Source organism: Myotis myotis, unplaced genomic scaffold (assembly GCF_014108235.1).
Source record: "Myotis myotis isolate mMyoMyo1 unplaced genomic scaffold, mMyoMyo1.p scaffold_m19_p_13, whole genome shotgun sequence".
Taxonomy (NCBI): domain Eukaryota; kingdom Metazoa; phylum Chordata; class Mammalia; order Chiroptera; family Vespertilionidae; genus Myotis; species Myotis myotis.
The window spans coordinates 20,414,538-20,431,960 of NW_023416317.1; the positions used below are offsets into that span (position 1 = coordinate 20,414,538).

The window sequence follows — 17,423 nt, forward strand, 5'->3', positions numbered from 1 at the left end:
AAAAGGAGGACCCAATCTAGTTGGGTAAAGACTTTCTGAGCAAGATTCGGTGAACAAGAGTTGAGCAGAATATCACAGCACAAAACACATTATGAGGCAGGACACTTCATGAAACTCCAATAAAGGCCAGGCGTGTTAAGTCATTTGATGAGTGTGCCTGCCAGACTATACAGGGTCATTTAAATAGTTTAAGAGCAAGGAAAGTCATGGAAGAGACTAAGCCAAAAGGTGAGTTGATCAACCCTGATTGCCAAAGAATCCTTCTGGCTATGGGGCAGCAGATTGAATTGGGAAGGGCTCAGAAGGAAAGGGAGCTGAGAAAATTCCATAGAAAGTTTTTTCAGAAGAATTGTGGTAGTGTTACCACAAGAGCCCGTTGCCCAGTGCACAGAGGAGTCAATGCTATGGCATTGGCTTTTGAGAAAAGAAAAAAGCTTTATTGTGAAGTCAACCAGAAAGGAGACTGGACAAAACAAATCTGCCTGCCGGGTTTTGGGGTGAGATTTAGAAGGTTAAAGGTAAGGAAGTCATGCATATTCATTGGGATTACATCATCTGGTATAATGGATAGGCACAGGCAGTTCATACAACTTCATGGATCACATGTAAAATTCAGGAACAGTTAACATATAGTTCCCAGAAGATTGTGGGCTTGTGTCATCAAAAGGTTGTCTCTAGGGCTAGAATTTTCTTTCTGTGCAGCCTCTGTAGACTGGTTGAGATGGGTAGTCTTATGGGTCCCTTTCAGGTAGTAGGGGGGTTATTCCCTTTCCCATTGGCTATTACCTGAGACTTCCTTGTTCTATTGCAGTCCAGTGGAAAACAGCTGGTGATTAATTATTTAGGGCTGATTGGAGCCAATCTATTACCTTGTTACAGGAGCAAGGGTGAGTGATTTGCAAGAGAGAAAATCTACGCAAGTTGTTGGTAATGTGGTGGGGTGAGACAGGGCAAGGGCAAGGAAGATGTCAAAAATGAAAAAATCCCTAGTTCAAGGATACATAAGGCTGCCTTGTGCTATGGATTTGTCCTTCAGTTTTCTTTGCATATAAGTCAGCCAATATTCTGTGTAAGGGCCTCATAGTACATAGTTTATTTAGGCTTTGCAGGCATATATTCACAACTATTCCACTCTGTCATGGCAGCATAAAATTGGCTCTGGACAAAATGTAAGAACTTTGTGGTGATGTTCCAATAAAATGTTATTTACAAAAACAGGCAGTGGGCAGAATTTGGCCCAGGAGCAATATTTTGCCAGTTCCTGGTACAGATCACGAGTTCAGTTTTGAACAAGTATAAATTGTGGTATTTTTTAGGTACTCACATGAATATGTTTACATTACAAATTATTCTTAAATCTATGGCTTAAAAATGAATTTTACATGTGCGTAACAATTTGAACAAGATTAAACATCTAGTCTTTGGTTGGTAAACATATTTTAGGGAACTGTTCCCAGAGGAAGAGGAATAAGCGATTATTTGTGGTTAGCATATAAATTGTAAGGGGATGGTTGCTCCAGTGGCAATATCTTCCAGAAAGAGTCAGCTAACCAGTGTCAGGAGATGTGCATTGTTTGGCTATCTGAATGTAAGGTATTTTAAAAAAGGTATCAATATTGTAAAAAAACTGGAAGGTTCCAAATAACTCAGTTCTGAAAAAAACAAGAACGGAAAAATATAATTCTAGAACCAAGTGAAGTCAACCATTTTTAGAAAGGTTTTATCAAGAAAGAGAAACCAATTAGTCTGGGAGTTTTTAATTATATACATTTAAAACAAGTACCTATCATCTTGCCCCTTGTACTTAAGGGAAATGCAGACATTGAAATAGTAAAAGCAGATCATTTAGGCAGAACTATTATGAAATCTGTTCCTAATGTAATTTAACACATATTATATGTATGTATGATGACACTGTGTTCCTTTAGACTTGATCATTTTGGGAAAAGAAACGTTTTTTACTCTGTTAACGTAAGGAACATGCAAACCTGTAAAGAGCTTTTGTGAGTTTATTTGCGCCAAACTCAACAATTGCCAGGAAGCGGAATCTCAATGGATTGAGATAATGCTCTGGAGAATGGCAGTTTTGCACCTGGTTTTACAATCAAAAGAGGAGACATAAGTGGGTTACACAAAATCCACTGGTGATAGATTAGGGAGGTGGGGGAAAGCAAGGCTGGGAAACCTCTGGGATTGGATAAAAAGTAAAATGATAGACACACACTTCTTTTACTTAAGTGGGTGCAGGATAGTTAACAGTCAGCGATTAACTCAATAAAAATGAAAGGATTCATGGTCTCCAGAGTGGTGCCTGTGTTTTGAGGGGTCCAGAAAAAGTAAAATTACTTTGACATTCCAACAATATGCTATTTGTAGATGCAAAAGACAATAGGCTCAGTTAAGGTAAAGATTTACTTTTGTCAGGAAAGATACCAGCCTAGAACATGACTACCCACCATAAACTGCTTTTTAATTTAAAAAGTTTTAATTTCAGGCCATTCGTTGTGGTTACTTTAGGTCTCTTGAGTTTGCAAGGCCACCATGAAGGCTTCCCTGAGCTAGTCAGGATAACATGTGTCCCCTTTTCATCCACAACTCTCACCCACTTCTTTTTTAAAAAAATACATTTTTATTTATTTCAGAGAGAAAGGGAGAGGGATAGAGAGATAGAAACATCAATGATGAAAGGGAATCATTGATCGACTGCCTCCTGCACACCCCACACTGGGGATCAAGCCTGCAACCTGGGCAGGTCGCCTGACTGGGAATCGAACCTTGACCTCCTGGTTCACAGGTCGCTGAGCTAAGCCCGCCGGGCTCTCACCCACTTCTTTATGTGCTGGGACTCTAGGCATTTGAAGTTGTTTGGCCAATGACCTTACGAAGCGTAGTCAGGAGACCTTCCTGACGGTCTAAATTTATAATTCCACTACAGCTTCAGACTTTCCTGTTAACTCACAATATAGTATAACTGAGTAATTACTGTGACCCATTTAGCCTGGCTGGAGTGGCTCAGTGGTTGGGAATTGACCTATGAACCAGGAGGTCACTGTTTGATCCAAGTCAGGGCACATGCATGGGATTGCAGGCTGGATCCCCAGTTGGAGGTGGCCAATCGATCTCTCCCATGGCTGATTCTACCTCTCTATCCCTCTCTTTCTCTCCTCTCTCTCAAAATCAATAAAAACATATTAAAAATTAGTGTGAGTGACCCATTTAGACTTATAATGAGATAGTGCATCACAAATCAAGAACAGAAGCCAGGAGAAGTAAATCTGTAGCCCCTGGGTTCGCTAAACAACACCAAGGTTTTCTTCTAAGTTCCAGTCTGTCAGAGAGCTTAGATCTGTGGCTCCAAACTTGTCTACATGTCACCGAAGGAGCTTTAAAACAGGCGGATGCCTCTTGGGAATTTTTGGAAGATCTCCAAGTGATCCAAATGTTCAGGCAAGTTCGGGAACCACTGGCTTGACTCAGAATAAAGTCTCAGTAACCACGCAAAGCATTCCCATCTTGGACCTCCAGGGGCTCTCCGTGAACGGCTGTGGGCCACCACAGCAAAAAGCCAATCCTAATCAGACAGTGCGTGGTGCTTCCGCCTTAGAACATGTAAAAAAAACAAACAAACAAAAAAACACAATTTCTATTACAAATGTTGAGTAAGTAGAATGTGAATTAATGAGTGTTTTTATTGTAATACATCAGTCCTGAAATGTTGTTTCACAGTACAGGTATGCTGCCTATAAAAATAGGAGCTGAGTCTTTAAAAATAAAAAAGACACTGAGGTGCTACAGAATTTCCTATGAAGCTTTTGCCACTTCACCTTAGCCTCCCTCCACCAGAACCCAAACCTGGCTCTTTTCTAGTACTAAAAAGTGAACATTTCTCTGCATTTTCCTAGAAATCTTTTTCTATAAATTAGATACAACAGATATGTTTTATTGAATAAATGGCATTTTAGTAAGAAAGCTCTTTTAAAATTATCTCATTCTATTAAGGTTTTAATAAGGAAAACTAATATTACAGAGAAATATCCAATAGAAGCCGCAGCCAGTTGGGTCTACACAGTAGGATTTGGAAATAGGCAAATTCAATTTCACCAAAGAAAATATATCTGGAGTGACAACATTTTCTTTCAGATAGACAGTGACTGTGTGGGGGAAAGGAACAGTTCTCTTCTAGATGGAAAATGGGTGCTCCAAACACTATAAAATTTGTCACTGTTTGATTCCTGCATTTGGCAGTCAGACAGCAACTAATTTGGTTTTATTTTTTAATTCCAGTGATTATGAGGTCTGCACATTCCCTGTGGAGTAACACACTCTCGTCTAGGGCCAGAACCCAGTTTTCCTTTGCCAAACGCATGTGGCACAGGCCTATAGCTGACAGGTGGCTTTTCCTTGTTTTTTGTCTGAGAAAGAAGCAATGGAGTCACAGCTGATTTTCTGAGTCCAGGACTTTACAACCCTGCTATCTGAGCATTTTCAGGAGACAGAGATAAGTGTTTCTGACCATGTGTGATTCAACGGTCCCCTTCCCTTCCAGAGCTACCTGTTATTCATCTAAGAACCTGCATTACTGACCAATTGTCTAACAGATTCAGAAGGTCTGCACCAGATGCAGAAGCAAGAAAGAATGTATTAGATGTTTGGCTGCAAGTAGTAGACTGCCATGAAGAATTGATTAATTAGTCCGGCCGTTGCGTGCAGTGGTTGAGCATGAGCCAAGAGGTCACCAGTTTGATTCTTGGTCAGGGAATATGTCCATCCTCAGTAGGGGGCATGCAGGAGGCAACCGACCAATGATGTTTCTCTCTCATCAGTTTTTCTATCTCTATCTTTCTCCCTTCCAGTCTCTCTAAAAATTAATGAAAACATATATTTAAAAAATAATTGATTAAACATTAAGGAAAGCTATTATTTTGTATTAGAACTTCAGTGGTACAGTGGTACCAGTCAATAGTGTTGGTTAAGTTGGTGACATAATTATGTTATCAAAGACACAAATTATTTTTATCTTTTTTTTTCTATTCTCAGCATATTGGCTTTATTCCTTAGACTTGCCTCTTCATGGATACAGAATGGCTGCTGCAGTTCCTCACATCATTTTTGTACACATCAAAGTTCAAAGGCTGAAGACAGCATATCCCTTCTCTGTCTCTTTTTTAAGAATGAAGAACACTTTCCTAGGATTTCACAACAGGCTTAATTTTGCTTTCATTGACCAGAACTTCATAATTTTCTTTTTCCTAAAACATTAGTCCACCTATCCATATAAATTAGGCTTTCCAGCTGAGACAATTTTGTTGCAGAGTTCAGAAAGGAACTTGAAATTTGCATCCCTACTAGCCCTCAGAGATTATGGTTGTTTTTTTTCATAGCGCTAAATTATTATTTTCCCTTAAATAGTTGCCTATAGTCTTTTGCAGGTGACTGTTTCTTCATATGAAACAAAGCACTGAATTTGTGTATGTGGATATAGATATGCACAAGTCATATGCGCTGCTTTAACAAAATCCTCACTTACCAGAGCTTTTACAGGTTACTTGGTACCTTTGTAGGTTTACCATTGTTTGTATGGAGAATAATACAATAATTAATAATTGCTACAAGAATAAACTGTGCTTCACATACAACCATAAACTACTTTTGCCCCACCCTATATTATCAATGATTCTTTCAATTGGCAAAGCAAGTAAATTAGACTGTTGTTCATTTGGAGCAGGAGGCAACTTTGTTGTTTAATATACGCAATTAAATTGAGTTGAGATCTACTTTAAATGAAAATCGAAAACAAATTAAGTAATCAGTCAATGCAGTTTTTATAGTTACAATTCTTTATTTATTTGGGTAAATTGAGAGAAAAAGCTGTTCAGCATTGTAGGCATTTTATTTTAATCAAGGGGAACTAGAAGTAGTGAGCTGGCAACATTTAAAATTGACTGTAGAATATGACAGAATGATTATTTGTGCCTGTATTTGTATGAGCCCAACATCTGTTCCCAAAGATCAAGCTTAATCATGGCATATTAGTATCCACTTACGTTGGAATAGGCAACCTCAAGTTTAGCTAATAAAATTCACTTGTAGTTTTTAAATTTATCTTATTAACCAGGCCTAGGGCCTTTTAATTTGACATTTGAAAACCTTTGTATTAATAGTAACTTTTTTAGATTCTGGGTTCTTAAAATTTGACATTTGTAAAGTGAATGCGCATCTTTTTCGCTCTTGTTACAAATGATTTCCTGAATTTTATGAATTGGGGTTGGCTGCCAGTGACTTACTTCCATCAAAATGATGATGTTGAGAGAAAATATTATTGATGTTTCATATTTAGTTAGATTTATTTTATTTATACTTAGAGTTATTAGTGCTGACTTGGGTTTTGTATTCAGGCAAATGAGTGCATATGACTCATCTGAATATCCTTGGGTCTCTGGTTAAAGTCTAAATTCAACCATTGCAAGGATATGATGTTTTATGAAGTTTAAACCCTGAGCCATATTTTTTCAGAGTCAACTACATTGATTCAGATTTTCAAGGTAGTTCTCATTCAAGTTTGATAGAAATATCACACCCCACTGTAAATTACATCCTGTTTAACACAGTAGTGAAATTCTGATGAGCTATGAATTAATTTTCTTTCCCTCTTATCTCTTAAAATTATTTTTATCTTTTAAAAAAGCCTCAGACTTTCTAGTATCTTCCTAACCTATTTTTGTATTAAAAATTCAATTAAGTAAGCATGGGGAATATCAGCCAAATTTATTCATTGGAATTTAATTTCTTCTCTCATTAATTTGGTAGGTGTATCTTTTGCAACTTGTAGATGCTGAAACTATTTAGTACATATAACTTTTAGGACTCTTGGTTGCAAGTGATAGGAATGCTATGTAAAGTGTTTCAGCATAGCAGAATTTACTAGCTTACATAATGGCACAGCCTTCGGAATTCCTGCTTCAGGCATAGCTATATCCAGTGGCTCAAACAGGCTTTGTCTTCAACTTTCCGTATTGCTTTCCTTTGTGTTTCCCTCTTTTCTTGACAAACGTCTTCCTTCTTGTAGCCATAAGCACCAGCCAGCATCCCTACATGCTGGAAACTGCAAGCCCAACAAAACCAAAGATTTTTAATCTGTACAATCTCAGTAAAAAACAGGAAATTAAATCCTGTGCCATTCCAAGGCAATCCCATCCCTAACCCAGGAGCTGGGAGGAGAATGTATCAGTGGTGGGTGAAGTGTGGTCCCTAGAGAATGCCCAGCAACAGCACCTGAGATAGTGTTATAAATACATATTCTCAGGTCTCATCCCATACCCAGTGCATCTGAGAATTAGAAAGTAGGGCCAGCATACTGGGTTGCAACAAGTCCTCCAAGTGGTTCTGATGCACACTCAGGCTTGGGATCCACTGTGGTCTACTCATTGGCCACGCTTGTGTCCTGTGTGCTGCCCCCGGAGCTTCCGTGTAACTTTCACAGAAAACTCACAGAAAAGAGCTCTGAGAAAGTGGCCTCAGAAAAGCAGAGCAGTAGCTGCCATTCTGGCAAAGCTGAGCAGTATCCACCACCAGGAATTCCAGCCCAATAGTGAAGTGTTGTATTTCTAATGCCATTATTTCTCAGAACACAGTTGATTATGGATTCCCTTCCAGAAAATCAATATTCTAATTAAGCAAACACTTGTCTATCCTCTTCTAAGTGAGAGTGTTTTAGTTTAATTTTCATCTCCAAATAGGTACATGGCCAATCTTGAAAGGTTTCCAGACCATGTTATTTTCTGATCAAATGCTTCCTGACCTCTTAGGGTATCCTCCTATCCTCCACTAGAATTAAAGCCCTCAAAGTGAACCTTCTCACTTCTGGGTGATAAATGAAATGAAAGGCTTACTCTACTTCACAATTTCTCAATGACAATGGCAGTGATGCTACAGAATTTAAAATAATTTTAATACATTTTTAAAGCACCTCAAATGAAGATGAATTTAGCTTTTTATATTACTTCAGAGTGTGTGTGTGTGTGTGTGTGTGTGTGTGTGTGTGTTTCTTACTGTGGTTTGGGACATTTGCATTTGTCCTGGAGAAGGCAGTAGAGAGCATGTGGGTATTTCTCAATTTATCTAATCATAGGACTCCCCAGGGCACTTCTTAAAAGTAAAGATCCAAAGGCTCTTTTTCAGGATATTCTTATTTGGGAGGTCAGGAATGGAGACAAAGAATTTATACTAGTATTCTTTAAAATTGTCACAGGAATTTCTTAGAATCAAGTATGTTTGGAACATACTCTACGACTACGTGAATGATAAGGATGTTGCAATGGATTGGTAGGGGGTCAAATCTTGGTTGTAGATCCTACTAGAGGAGTAAATCACATGACCTCATCAGGTGGTCAAATACTTCTCTTATGTTTGTTGCTAGTCGTTCCCTTTTCTCTCGAATAATGTGCTGTTGCATTCGTACCCCTTACACTGCAGATCGAGGACATGCAATGGGGTAAAGGAGTCCGGGAGATCCCGCACTCCGTGTGCACTCTGCCCTGCAAACCCGGCCAGAGAAAGAAGACCCAGAAGGGAACACCCTGCTGCTGGACCTGCGAGCCCTGTGACGGCTACCAGTACCAGTTCGATGAGAACACGTGCCAGCATTGCCCGTATGACCAGCGGCCCAATGAGAACCGCACTGGCTGCCAGGATATCCCCATCATCAAGCTGGAGTGGCATTCCCCCTGGGCCGTCATCCCCGTCTTCTTAGCGATGCTGGGCATCATCGCCACCATCTTTGTCATGGCCACGTTCATCCGCTACAACGACACGCCCATAGTCCGGGCATCTGGGCGGGAACTCAGCTATGTTCTGCTGACGGGCATCTTTCTCTGCTACATCATCACTTTCCTGATGATAGCCAAGCCTGACGTGGCGGTGTGTTCCTTCCGCAGAGTGTTCTTGGGCTTAGGGATGTGCATCAGTTATGCAGCCCTCTTGACAAAGACCAATCGGATTTATCGCATATTTGAGCAGGGCAAGAAATCAGTGACAGCTCCCAGACTCATCAGCCCGACATCACAGCTGGCGATCACTTCAAGTTTAATATCAGTTCAGCTTCTAGGTGTTTTCATTTGGTTTGGCGTTGACCCACCCAACATCATCGTAGACTATGATGAACATAAGACAATGAACCCCGAGCTGGCCAGGGGAGTTCTCAAATGTGACATCACAGATCTGCAAATCATTTGCTCGTTGGGATATAGCATTCTTCTCATGGTCACATGTACTGTGTACGCCATCAAAACTCGGGGTGTCCCAGAGAACTTTAACGAAGCCAAGCCCATTGGATTCACTATGTACACGACATGTATAGTATGGCTTGCCTTCATTCCAATTTTTTTTGGCACCGCTCAGTCAGCGGAAAAGGTAAGTGAAAAATGCACCCCACACCATGCATTTCAAATGTGTTCATTTTTGTAAAGATGGAAACCAAATTAATTGTAGAGAGCAAGAGCTTTTATATATGCAGAACGGTATTCCTACGAGTAGAGAAAGCCAACCAGTGGTAGCATTTTCCAGTTACTTTATTATAGAAATACTCAATGTAGCAAGAGATTATCCAGTATGAAATGATCTAATCTATTCAAAGTAATCCTTCCTATAATTAATTTTCCACTCTCTCTACACACTTATTTCTGAGGGACAGGAGAAGGGGGCCACAGTTCCTCATCCTCCAGGATAAGGATGGTCATTCCTTGCTCGCTCGCTCTCTCCTCAGTGGCTCTTTAGGTTGTCATTGTGGATTGGATCTAGTACGTGAGCTATACAAACTATTAGAGTTGCTCAATTGCATGTTTGTGGGGATGGAGATATATATATATACCATCATGTACTGCTTAACTGTGGGGATACATTCTGAGAAATGTGTTGTTTGTGTTGTTAGGTATATTAATCACATCAAGTGCTTCAGAGTGATACCAGAGACTCAAATTTGTACACACACACACACACACACACACACAGTAGAACAAATATCTTCAAACTGTGAAAGTTCAAAGTTTTTAAAATTAGTGGACCCTAATATGTTGGTCTTAAATATAGTCACTGCACATGATCCCCACGTATAATTATAAGTTTTTATGCTTCTGAAAATTAAGCAGCCCTAATATGTTGATTCTTAATGCAATTCATGTATAACTAGCTGCAGGTTCGATTTGCATGCAAATACGGCAACACTAAGGTGATGGTTTTGTGTGTATGTGATTCGTACACATCTGACTTCTATACCCACCCCTATCTGCCTATAATTTTGTGTATATGCAAAGTGGGCAATTTGAATATATTGGTCTTAAGATGTGGTGTCCTTCGCTCAGTGAAGGCAGTCTGACATGTTGATATAACTGAAGCCAGAACTGAGACCCAGAGCCCTAGCTTGAACATTCTGTAGGAGAAAGCATAGTTATAGTTTGATTAGAAGCTAGGATGTTGGGGGTTCAGCCTGATACCATGTTATTTTGGAGAAGTCTCTTAAGCATTCAGGGACTTAGTTCCCAAAGTGGAGCAAACAAAGAGTGAAATAGGACTGTCTACAGATTTCTTACTCTATTAGTTGAATCTGATATTTTATTGTTACTTATGTTCTCTGTTTCATTGTGAAAAAGGATTAGTGGTATTTTTCTGGTTTTTCAACTAAAAATGTCTTTCACTTATATTGTTTGATTCAAAAGCTATAAGTTTAGGCTGCATTTTTTAAAGTGAACATCTCATGAAACCATGCAGAATTCTAAAGCTAAGGACAGTGAATGGTTCCAGATTACGGTTTTAGTCATAAAGTGTCTCGAAGGAAGGTCTAAAATGTATGCTCAATGAGCATAATATGTATCTGATGGTATGTTTCATATTCATAATGCATGTTTACTGGCTGTGAAACCAACTTGACTTTCATTTTATTGCATCTATCTATCCCTGAGCCAAGGGGGTAGTAAAATATGAGTCAGGGTAGTGAAATGCAATAGAGAGAAGAAGGAAAAAAATTCTCCAAATGTATCCAGGTAAGTCCATAACCATTGAACTTTTTATGGGGCATGATATGCATCATCCAAGCCTGTGGAGGTAATGATCATTTTCTTATGAAAACAAACATAGTTCTCCATGCAAGAGGTTAGGAAACATTAAGTCCTTTTCTTAAAAATTTATTCTTGAGGCATATAAAAGGGAGAAATAACTGTGGTTGTTTTGTAGATGAGCCTTTTTGTAATGCATGTTTGACGATCTACTAGTATGTCTCTACCATGTCATTTATCATTTCTATCCATTTCCAGTCATGACTATGAATCTTTTCAGGAAGGTTAGGGGTTATAATTTACTCATTAAAAAACCTGTAAATGATACAAAATTTTAGAAATTGAATTCATGTATCCTGGTTGTTCTAGTAAATATGCTGGTAGCACTGGACAACAGGAAAAATGAAGCTTTCTTCAAACAATGAGCTTTTTAATCCTAGAGTTTAGATGGCACATATTCGCCTTTGTACACCCTCAGTGGGCTATGGTGTTCTACATGGTTGATTGGCACAAAGGTACTGAATTGTCAAATGGGAATAGTGAATTGTTATGTGAAAATGCACACACCTCAATAATAGGCATATAACAGACAAGCATGAGTGATCAATTAAAAATACTGGGTGTTTCAAAAACAATGTATACACACTTTAGCAGCTCACTTTTGAAAAATGAAATGTTTTAAAAAACACTGCCTTTATAACTATTTAAAGTGTATGTATACCTTTTGGGGGCACCCTATATTTAATGGACATAAAACCATGGACTTTAAATTGTGGAAGGTGACAAACTGCCAAATACAGCAAAGAGGTCACAGCAAAAGGCATTCTTACCAAGCTAGCAGACATAACCCCTCCTTTTTTGTTTAGGTTTAACAGTTTTGTTTCAAATTGAAACATTTTATTATAATAGGGGCAGGGGGCAATTAGGCAGTGAATTTAGTAATAACTATTTACTGTTTCAGGAAATTTAATTTATTTTGATTTTGCTATGTATATCTTTAAGAAATTTCTCATCCGCTGAGTTTATTAGCACAGCATAAAGTATGAGGAATGTTCCTTATTTCTTGCAAAACAACAACTTCCTCTTGTTAAGGAAGATGCTATCTTGTTTTATTTGTCTTTGTTAACCCTGTACCCTCTAGGCCAGTGATGGCGAACCTTTTGAGCTCGGCGTGGCAGCATTTTGAAAAACCCTAGCTTAACTCTGGTGCTGTGTCACATCTAGAAATTTTTTGATATTTACAACCATAGTAAAACAAAGATTTCTATTTTTGATATTTAGTTTATATATTTAAATGCCATTTAACAAAGAAAAATCAACCAAAAAAATGAGTTTGCATGTCACCTCTGACACGCGTGTCATAGGTTCGCCATCACTGCTCTAGGATGAGTATCTTACAACATGGCTGGGGAGGAAAGATGTAAGCCTAAGCCATAAAGAACCATTCCTGGCTGTAGAATTTATATTTAGGTGACTAATGATTCTTGGGAAGATCGCCAGTGGTAGCATGGCAGGAGCTAGTTGGTTTAGGGAGCTGTGGTAATATCCCATTGTTAAATAGTGACACTTCGTTGGAGGACTGGATTATTTTTCCATGAGAAACAAAGGCTTGGCTTGCGGATACATCTATTCGGAGAGTTTTGCATGCCGCCTAGAAAAGAAGCACCTTCAGGTCTGGAGGACACAGGCCACCCAGCTCAAACCTGAGACACCCTACAGATGCTGTGTTTATTCAGAACTTTCCAGGTTCTTTTTTTTTATTATAAAAGTCACATTTCTTTTTTAACCTTTTACAAATAGCATGTAAATGAAGAAAAAGGACTCCCATTACTCAATCCTAGAGAGACTCATTGTCAACAGTCTGATGTCTCTACTTCTAGATGTATAAATATGCACATATTCACAAACTTATTTTTAAAAGAAAAATCCTTATTTTTCCTTCTGGGGTGCATCACAACACAGTGGAGAGAAATGTTCCGATCCATAGTTTATACAAGGCTGTGCACCCATGCTCTGATGGGCATGGAGACTGGTGGTTGAGATCTTACTTCTGTTGTTTACTTTGTCTGGTTCTGGTTATATCAGTAGCATATGAAACCATCTCCTTTCTGCTTCCTGCTGTGATCTTGGTGGTAACTTAACTTCTCTCTAAACAGCCCTCTGAAACCAGCTGGTATTAGCCAATGCCTTTTGGTGGTGCAGTCCACCTTTATCCCCTTATGATGTATCAGCTAAGTTCCGCTGCAGTCACCTAGGATAGTTGAAGCCTTCATCATCTTAGTCTCTTCCTTTAGCACAAATAACTAGTTCAGCAGGTAAAAACCAAGAGCTTGCATAAAACTGAACAGAGCTAGGATAAGGAAAGAGCTTAGGACCTTAAAACAAGGGTCTTGACCATTTGAGATTTGAACAGAGTTGCTCCAATGAGAGAAAGTTCTGCTAAAAGGGAAGATTCAACAAGAGACCTTGAATCTGCCCCCAGTTGGGGTGCTACCTGGAGCACACTTTTCCCATTAGGTATTTTCCACTTTGAGAATTCAGCCACCAAGAGATCCCAGGCCTCACCTTTAGAACTAATACCAGGATCATCAAGCAAACCTCTGTCCTATGGCATTTACCAGTGCATCAGAGACCACCTATCATTTTGAGAAAGATCTTTTCTCAAAGCACAAGAAATCTTGTCCTAGGAGCTGACCTACTGCCTATCCTCTCATCGTTCTATGGTGCTCTGAACCTAAACATTATATATATTTGGATGTGTCATCCTCCTGGGTTCTTTGATTTTGATGATGGCTTCACAGATGAATACATTTATCAAAGTTGATCAAATTGCATACTTCAGATATGTGTAGTTTATTACATATCAATTTGTTAAAAAACAAAATTTAGCTAAGTAAAATTTAAAAATCTGATTGGCTTTATTCAATGATCCATGAATTGGGCAGCATCCCATCAAGCAAATAGGAAGAAGCGCTGAAGAGCTGTGTAAGATGAAAGACTTGTAGGCGGAAGAGGTTGGGGCAAGGAAGTTACTAGCCATCACCTTTCTGCTTCCTGCTGTGATCTTGGGGATAACCGAACTTCAAACAAAGAGTGGATTGTTTCAGGCAAGGTCACCTTCCTTGGGGGAAAACAGTGGTTTATCAGGTGGATTACCTTACTAGTATTGACTAGTATAGACTGACTCCATGAGATTACATTCCTGGGAGAGGTTGAAGCCACAATTAGGTTAGATATTAAGTCTCAGTTGGCTGATGTTGGTTTAGCACAAGTGACTCCATTTTAGGCCCGTTGCCTTTTTTCTTTTTTTTTTCTTTTTAACAAAGTATACATCAATAAAACCATGAAAAAATGCTTTGCACAGAAACCCTTTCTTTTCTCTCCTCTTCCTCCTTTCTCTTGAAACTAGAATTATATAAATGAATTCATGTATAAAGAAGGCTTCAGACACTCTCTGGTACATGGCAAAGGCTCAATAAAGAACTATATCCTTCCACAATAGTCTCCCCTTAGCAAAACAGTTTCTGTCAGACATTGGCAGAAGGTATTGGGAAATCATAAGTACAGACTATAATATGAATTAGGGGATGATAAGATCGAACTCTGGAGAGGTGGTAGAGGTGAAATCTTGGAGGACCCTGTATACTTGATTATTTTAGGTAAGGGAGGAGTGTGCTTCAGTGAGTTGGCAGTGAAGTATGACATTGTTGGAGTTATGCTTTACAAAGATTATTCATTGTGTATGAGTAACAGTTTGCATGATAGCTATAATATTGTGATTTGTGTGTGTGTGTATGTATATATATATATATATATATATATATATATATAAAATATATTTTTATTGATTTCAGAGAGGAAAGGAGAAAGATAGAGAGATAGAAACATCAGTGATGAGATAGAATCATTGGTTGGCTGCCTCCTGCATGCCCCTTACTCGGGGGGTTCTAGCCCACAACCCAGACATGTGCCCTTGGCCGGAATTGAACCTGGGACCCTTTAGTCCGCAGGCCAACACTCTATCCACTGAGCCAAACTGGCTAGGGCATATAATATTTTTACTTATAATATCAAATATATATTCTAGCATTTGGTCTTTGTTTTCTGTCACAGGGCTCCTATAACTTTTGGAGTGTCTTAAGTGATAAGAGTAATAAAGGTGTCTTTTGTTATGTTAATGAGATGATTTTTGGACTACACCTATGAATGGGGGCTGGTTGCTCAGCAACCAAACACGTGATTACAGAGTTGGACCTTTTCAGTCCAACCCCCCTCCTCCCAACCCCCATCTCCAGGGAGAAGAGAGTGCCTAAAAGTTGAATCCATTGTCAGTGGCCAGTAACTTAATTAATAATGCCTCTGTAATGAAGCCTCCATAAAAACACAAAGGATGGGATTTGGGAGCTTCTGGGTTGGTGAACATTTGTAGATTTGGGGAGAGTGGTGGGCTGGGAGAGCACAGAAATTCTGCATCCTTTCCCCATACCTGTATACTATGCATCTCTTCCAGCTGGCTATTCCTAGGTTACATCCTTTTATTTTAAAAAAAAAAATTGGCAATCTAGTAAGTAAAATGTTTCTCTGAGTTCTGTGAGATGCTCTTGCAAATTAATCGAACCTGAGGAAGGGGCGATTAGAACCTCCAATCCATAGTTGGTAGGTCCAAAGCACAGGTGACAGTCTAGACTTGGAATTGGCATCTGAAGTTAGGTGGGGAGCAGTCTTGTGGGACTGAATCCTTAACCTGTGGAATATGAGGTTATCTCTGGGTAAATAGAGTCAGAATTGAGTTGAAGTGTAGGACACCCTTGTGTGGTTGTGTGGGGAAAATTGTGTATAGAATCTTTTAAACTTAATATGTATAATTGGTTGCAGAATGTTTTAAACTGAATATGTAAAATTCTATTCTGGGAAGACAGACAGTGGTTACCAATGATGATTTAAAGGGATTTTTCTTCTGCTCAGACTTTTAGACCCATAATAGTATATAGAACTGGGGGGATGCGGAAGACTGAGAACAGTTTCTTGGAGGAAAAACTTGGATCAGAGCTGATAGCCAGTGGTAAAACCCCGCTTCTCCACCTGTTCAGTAAAGGGGCCAGCAAACCTCCCACACCGTAGAATGTTAGTGGGGACCTGGGAATTAAAATTCTGCTCCATAAGGTCATAGTAGGAAGGGGACTTGGGAACACTGCCTTCCATATACACACTCTCTCCCCAAGTACAGAGAGGGGCCTGTGGATGAGGCTGCAATACAGCAGTTATGATATATATATATATGGTGTCAGAGATGGTTTTGAAGAGTATCTATATACTAGAAATACTGTTCATACACAGTCTCCCTTGATTTGGGTATTGTCAATGTGTTGCCACTACTTTAGTTTCTCCCAAGGATAATGGGTTTCTCTAGCTTTTCAACCGTAAGTAGTTCCTAATGAATATAGCTGTTCTCAGCTGATTGGCACTTGCGTATGAGAATGCAGAGTGCATGACATCTGCTATGGGGTTATGTACCCTCTAAGACCCCAGCTTGTTAACCTATGTCTTTGATAGCTCTCTACCCCAGCTCAGCACCACATTGGGCTCCCCAGATCTGACTGGTTTGGCCACAAAGCAATTGATAAGTCAGTGTATCAGGGAGTGAAATAGCCTAAATAAACGATAATCCAATTACAGACTTCAAGGAGGGCTCGTGTGGAATTTCTCTGATTGAACAAAAGTTGCATTTTCACATTCAAGTCTCAGCCAGATGAAGGTATTAGGGAAGAGAAAGGAACACAATTAATCAACAGGAGAATTGTTGGGCAAGGTTTAGAGTACACTGTGGCAAAGAAGGGAAAATACAAGTCAGTGCCACTAAATGAACAATTCCTTGAGGTTCTCAAAAGTCTTTATATACCTGAAGGGGGAACCTCAGGCACAGAGGGCCATCAGTAAAAATCTGCTGGCAGATAGTTGAATGACTAAAACAGAGTCCCGTTTTCTTTTCTGTATTGCAGACTCTAATCCTCACTTAGATCATTGATGTGGTGGCGTTTTTCTAATTTATCACTTGCAAGAAGCGAATATTGTTTCCAAAGAGGCTTGATTTATATATAAGGTGTCAGTTGTTCACACCTGGGAAATTCTGGCAAACAGACCTAAAGCCCCAGATCAGTTTGTAATTATTGGATGTTAGTGTCCAAGACCAGATATTGAGGCTGGCTGAATCTGCCTCCCAATACTTCAATCCCATTGTTTGTCTGGTAATCTTCCCAGTGCCCTGTCAAAGTGACTGGGTTGAAACTCCATGGCCACATTGCCTTGTTGATGAGGCCTGGGTTGCTGCCTTGTGCTGGACCAAATACCAGATGAATGGAGCACTTAGTTTTAACTCAG

The 17,423-nt window shown here is 39.4% G+C and overlaps 1 protein-coding gene across 2 annotated transcripts in view; it reads left to right on the forward strand.

The window, feature by feature from the left end:
- The window catches only part of GRM7 (glutamate metabotropic receptor 7), a 756,022-nt gene that overhangs the window by 589,884 nt on the left and 148,715 nt on the right, over window positions 1–17,423 (forward strand). For both annotated transcript variants that reach the window (XR_004971482.1, XM_036332027.1), the window contains exon 8: window positions 8,473–9,408. Coding sequence is in view for 1 of the 2 variants with exons in the window: in XM_036332027.1 (XP_036187920.1) it covers window positions 8,473–9,408 (936 nt within the window). In the remaining variant the exon portion in view is untranslated. The remainder of the gene's footprint in view (window positions 1–8,472; window positions 9,409–17,423) is intronic.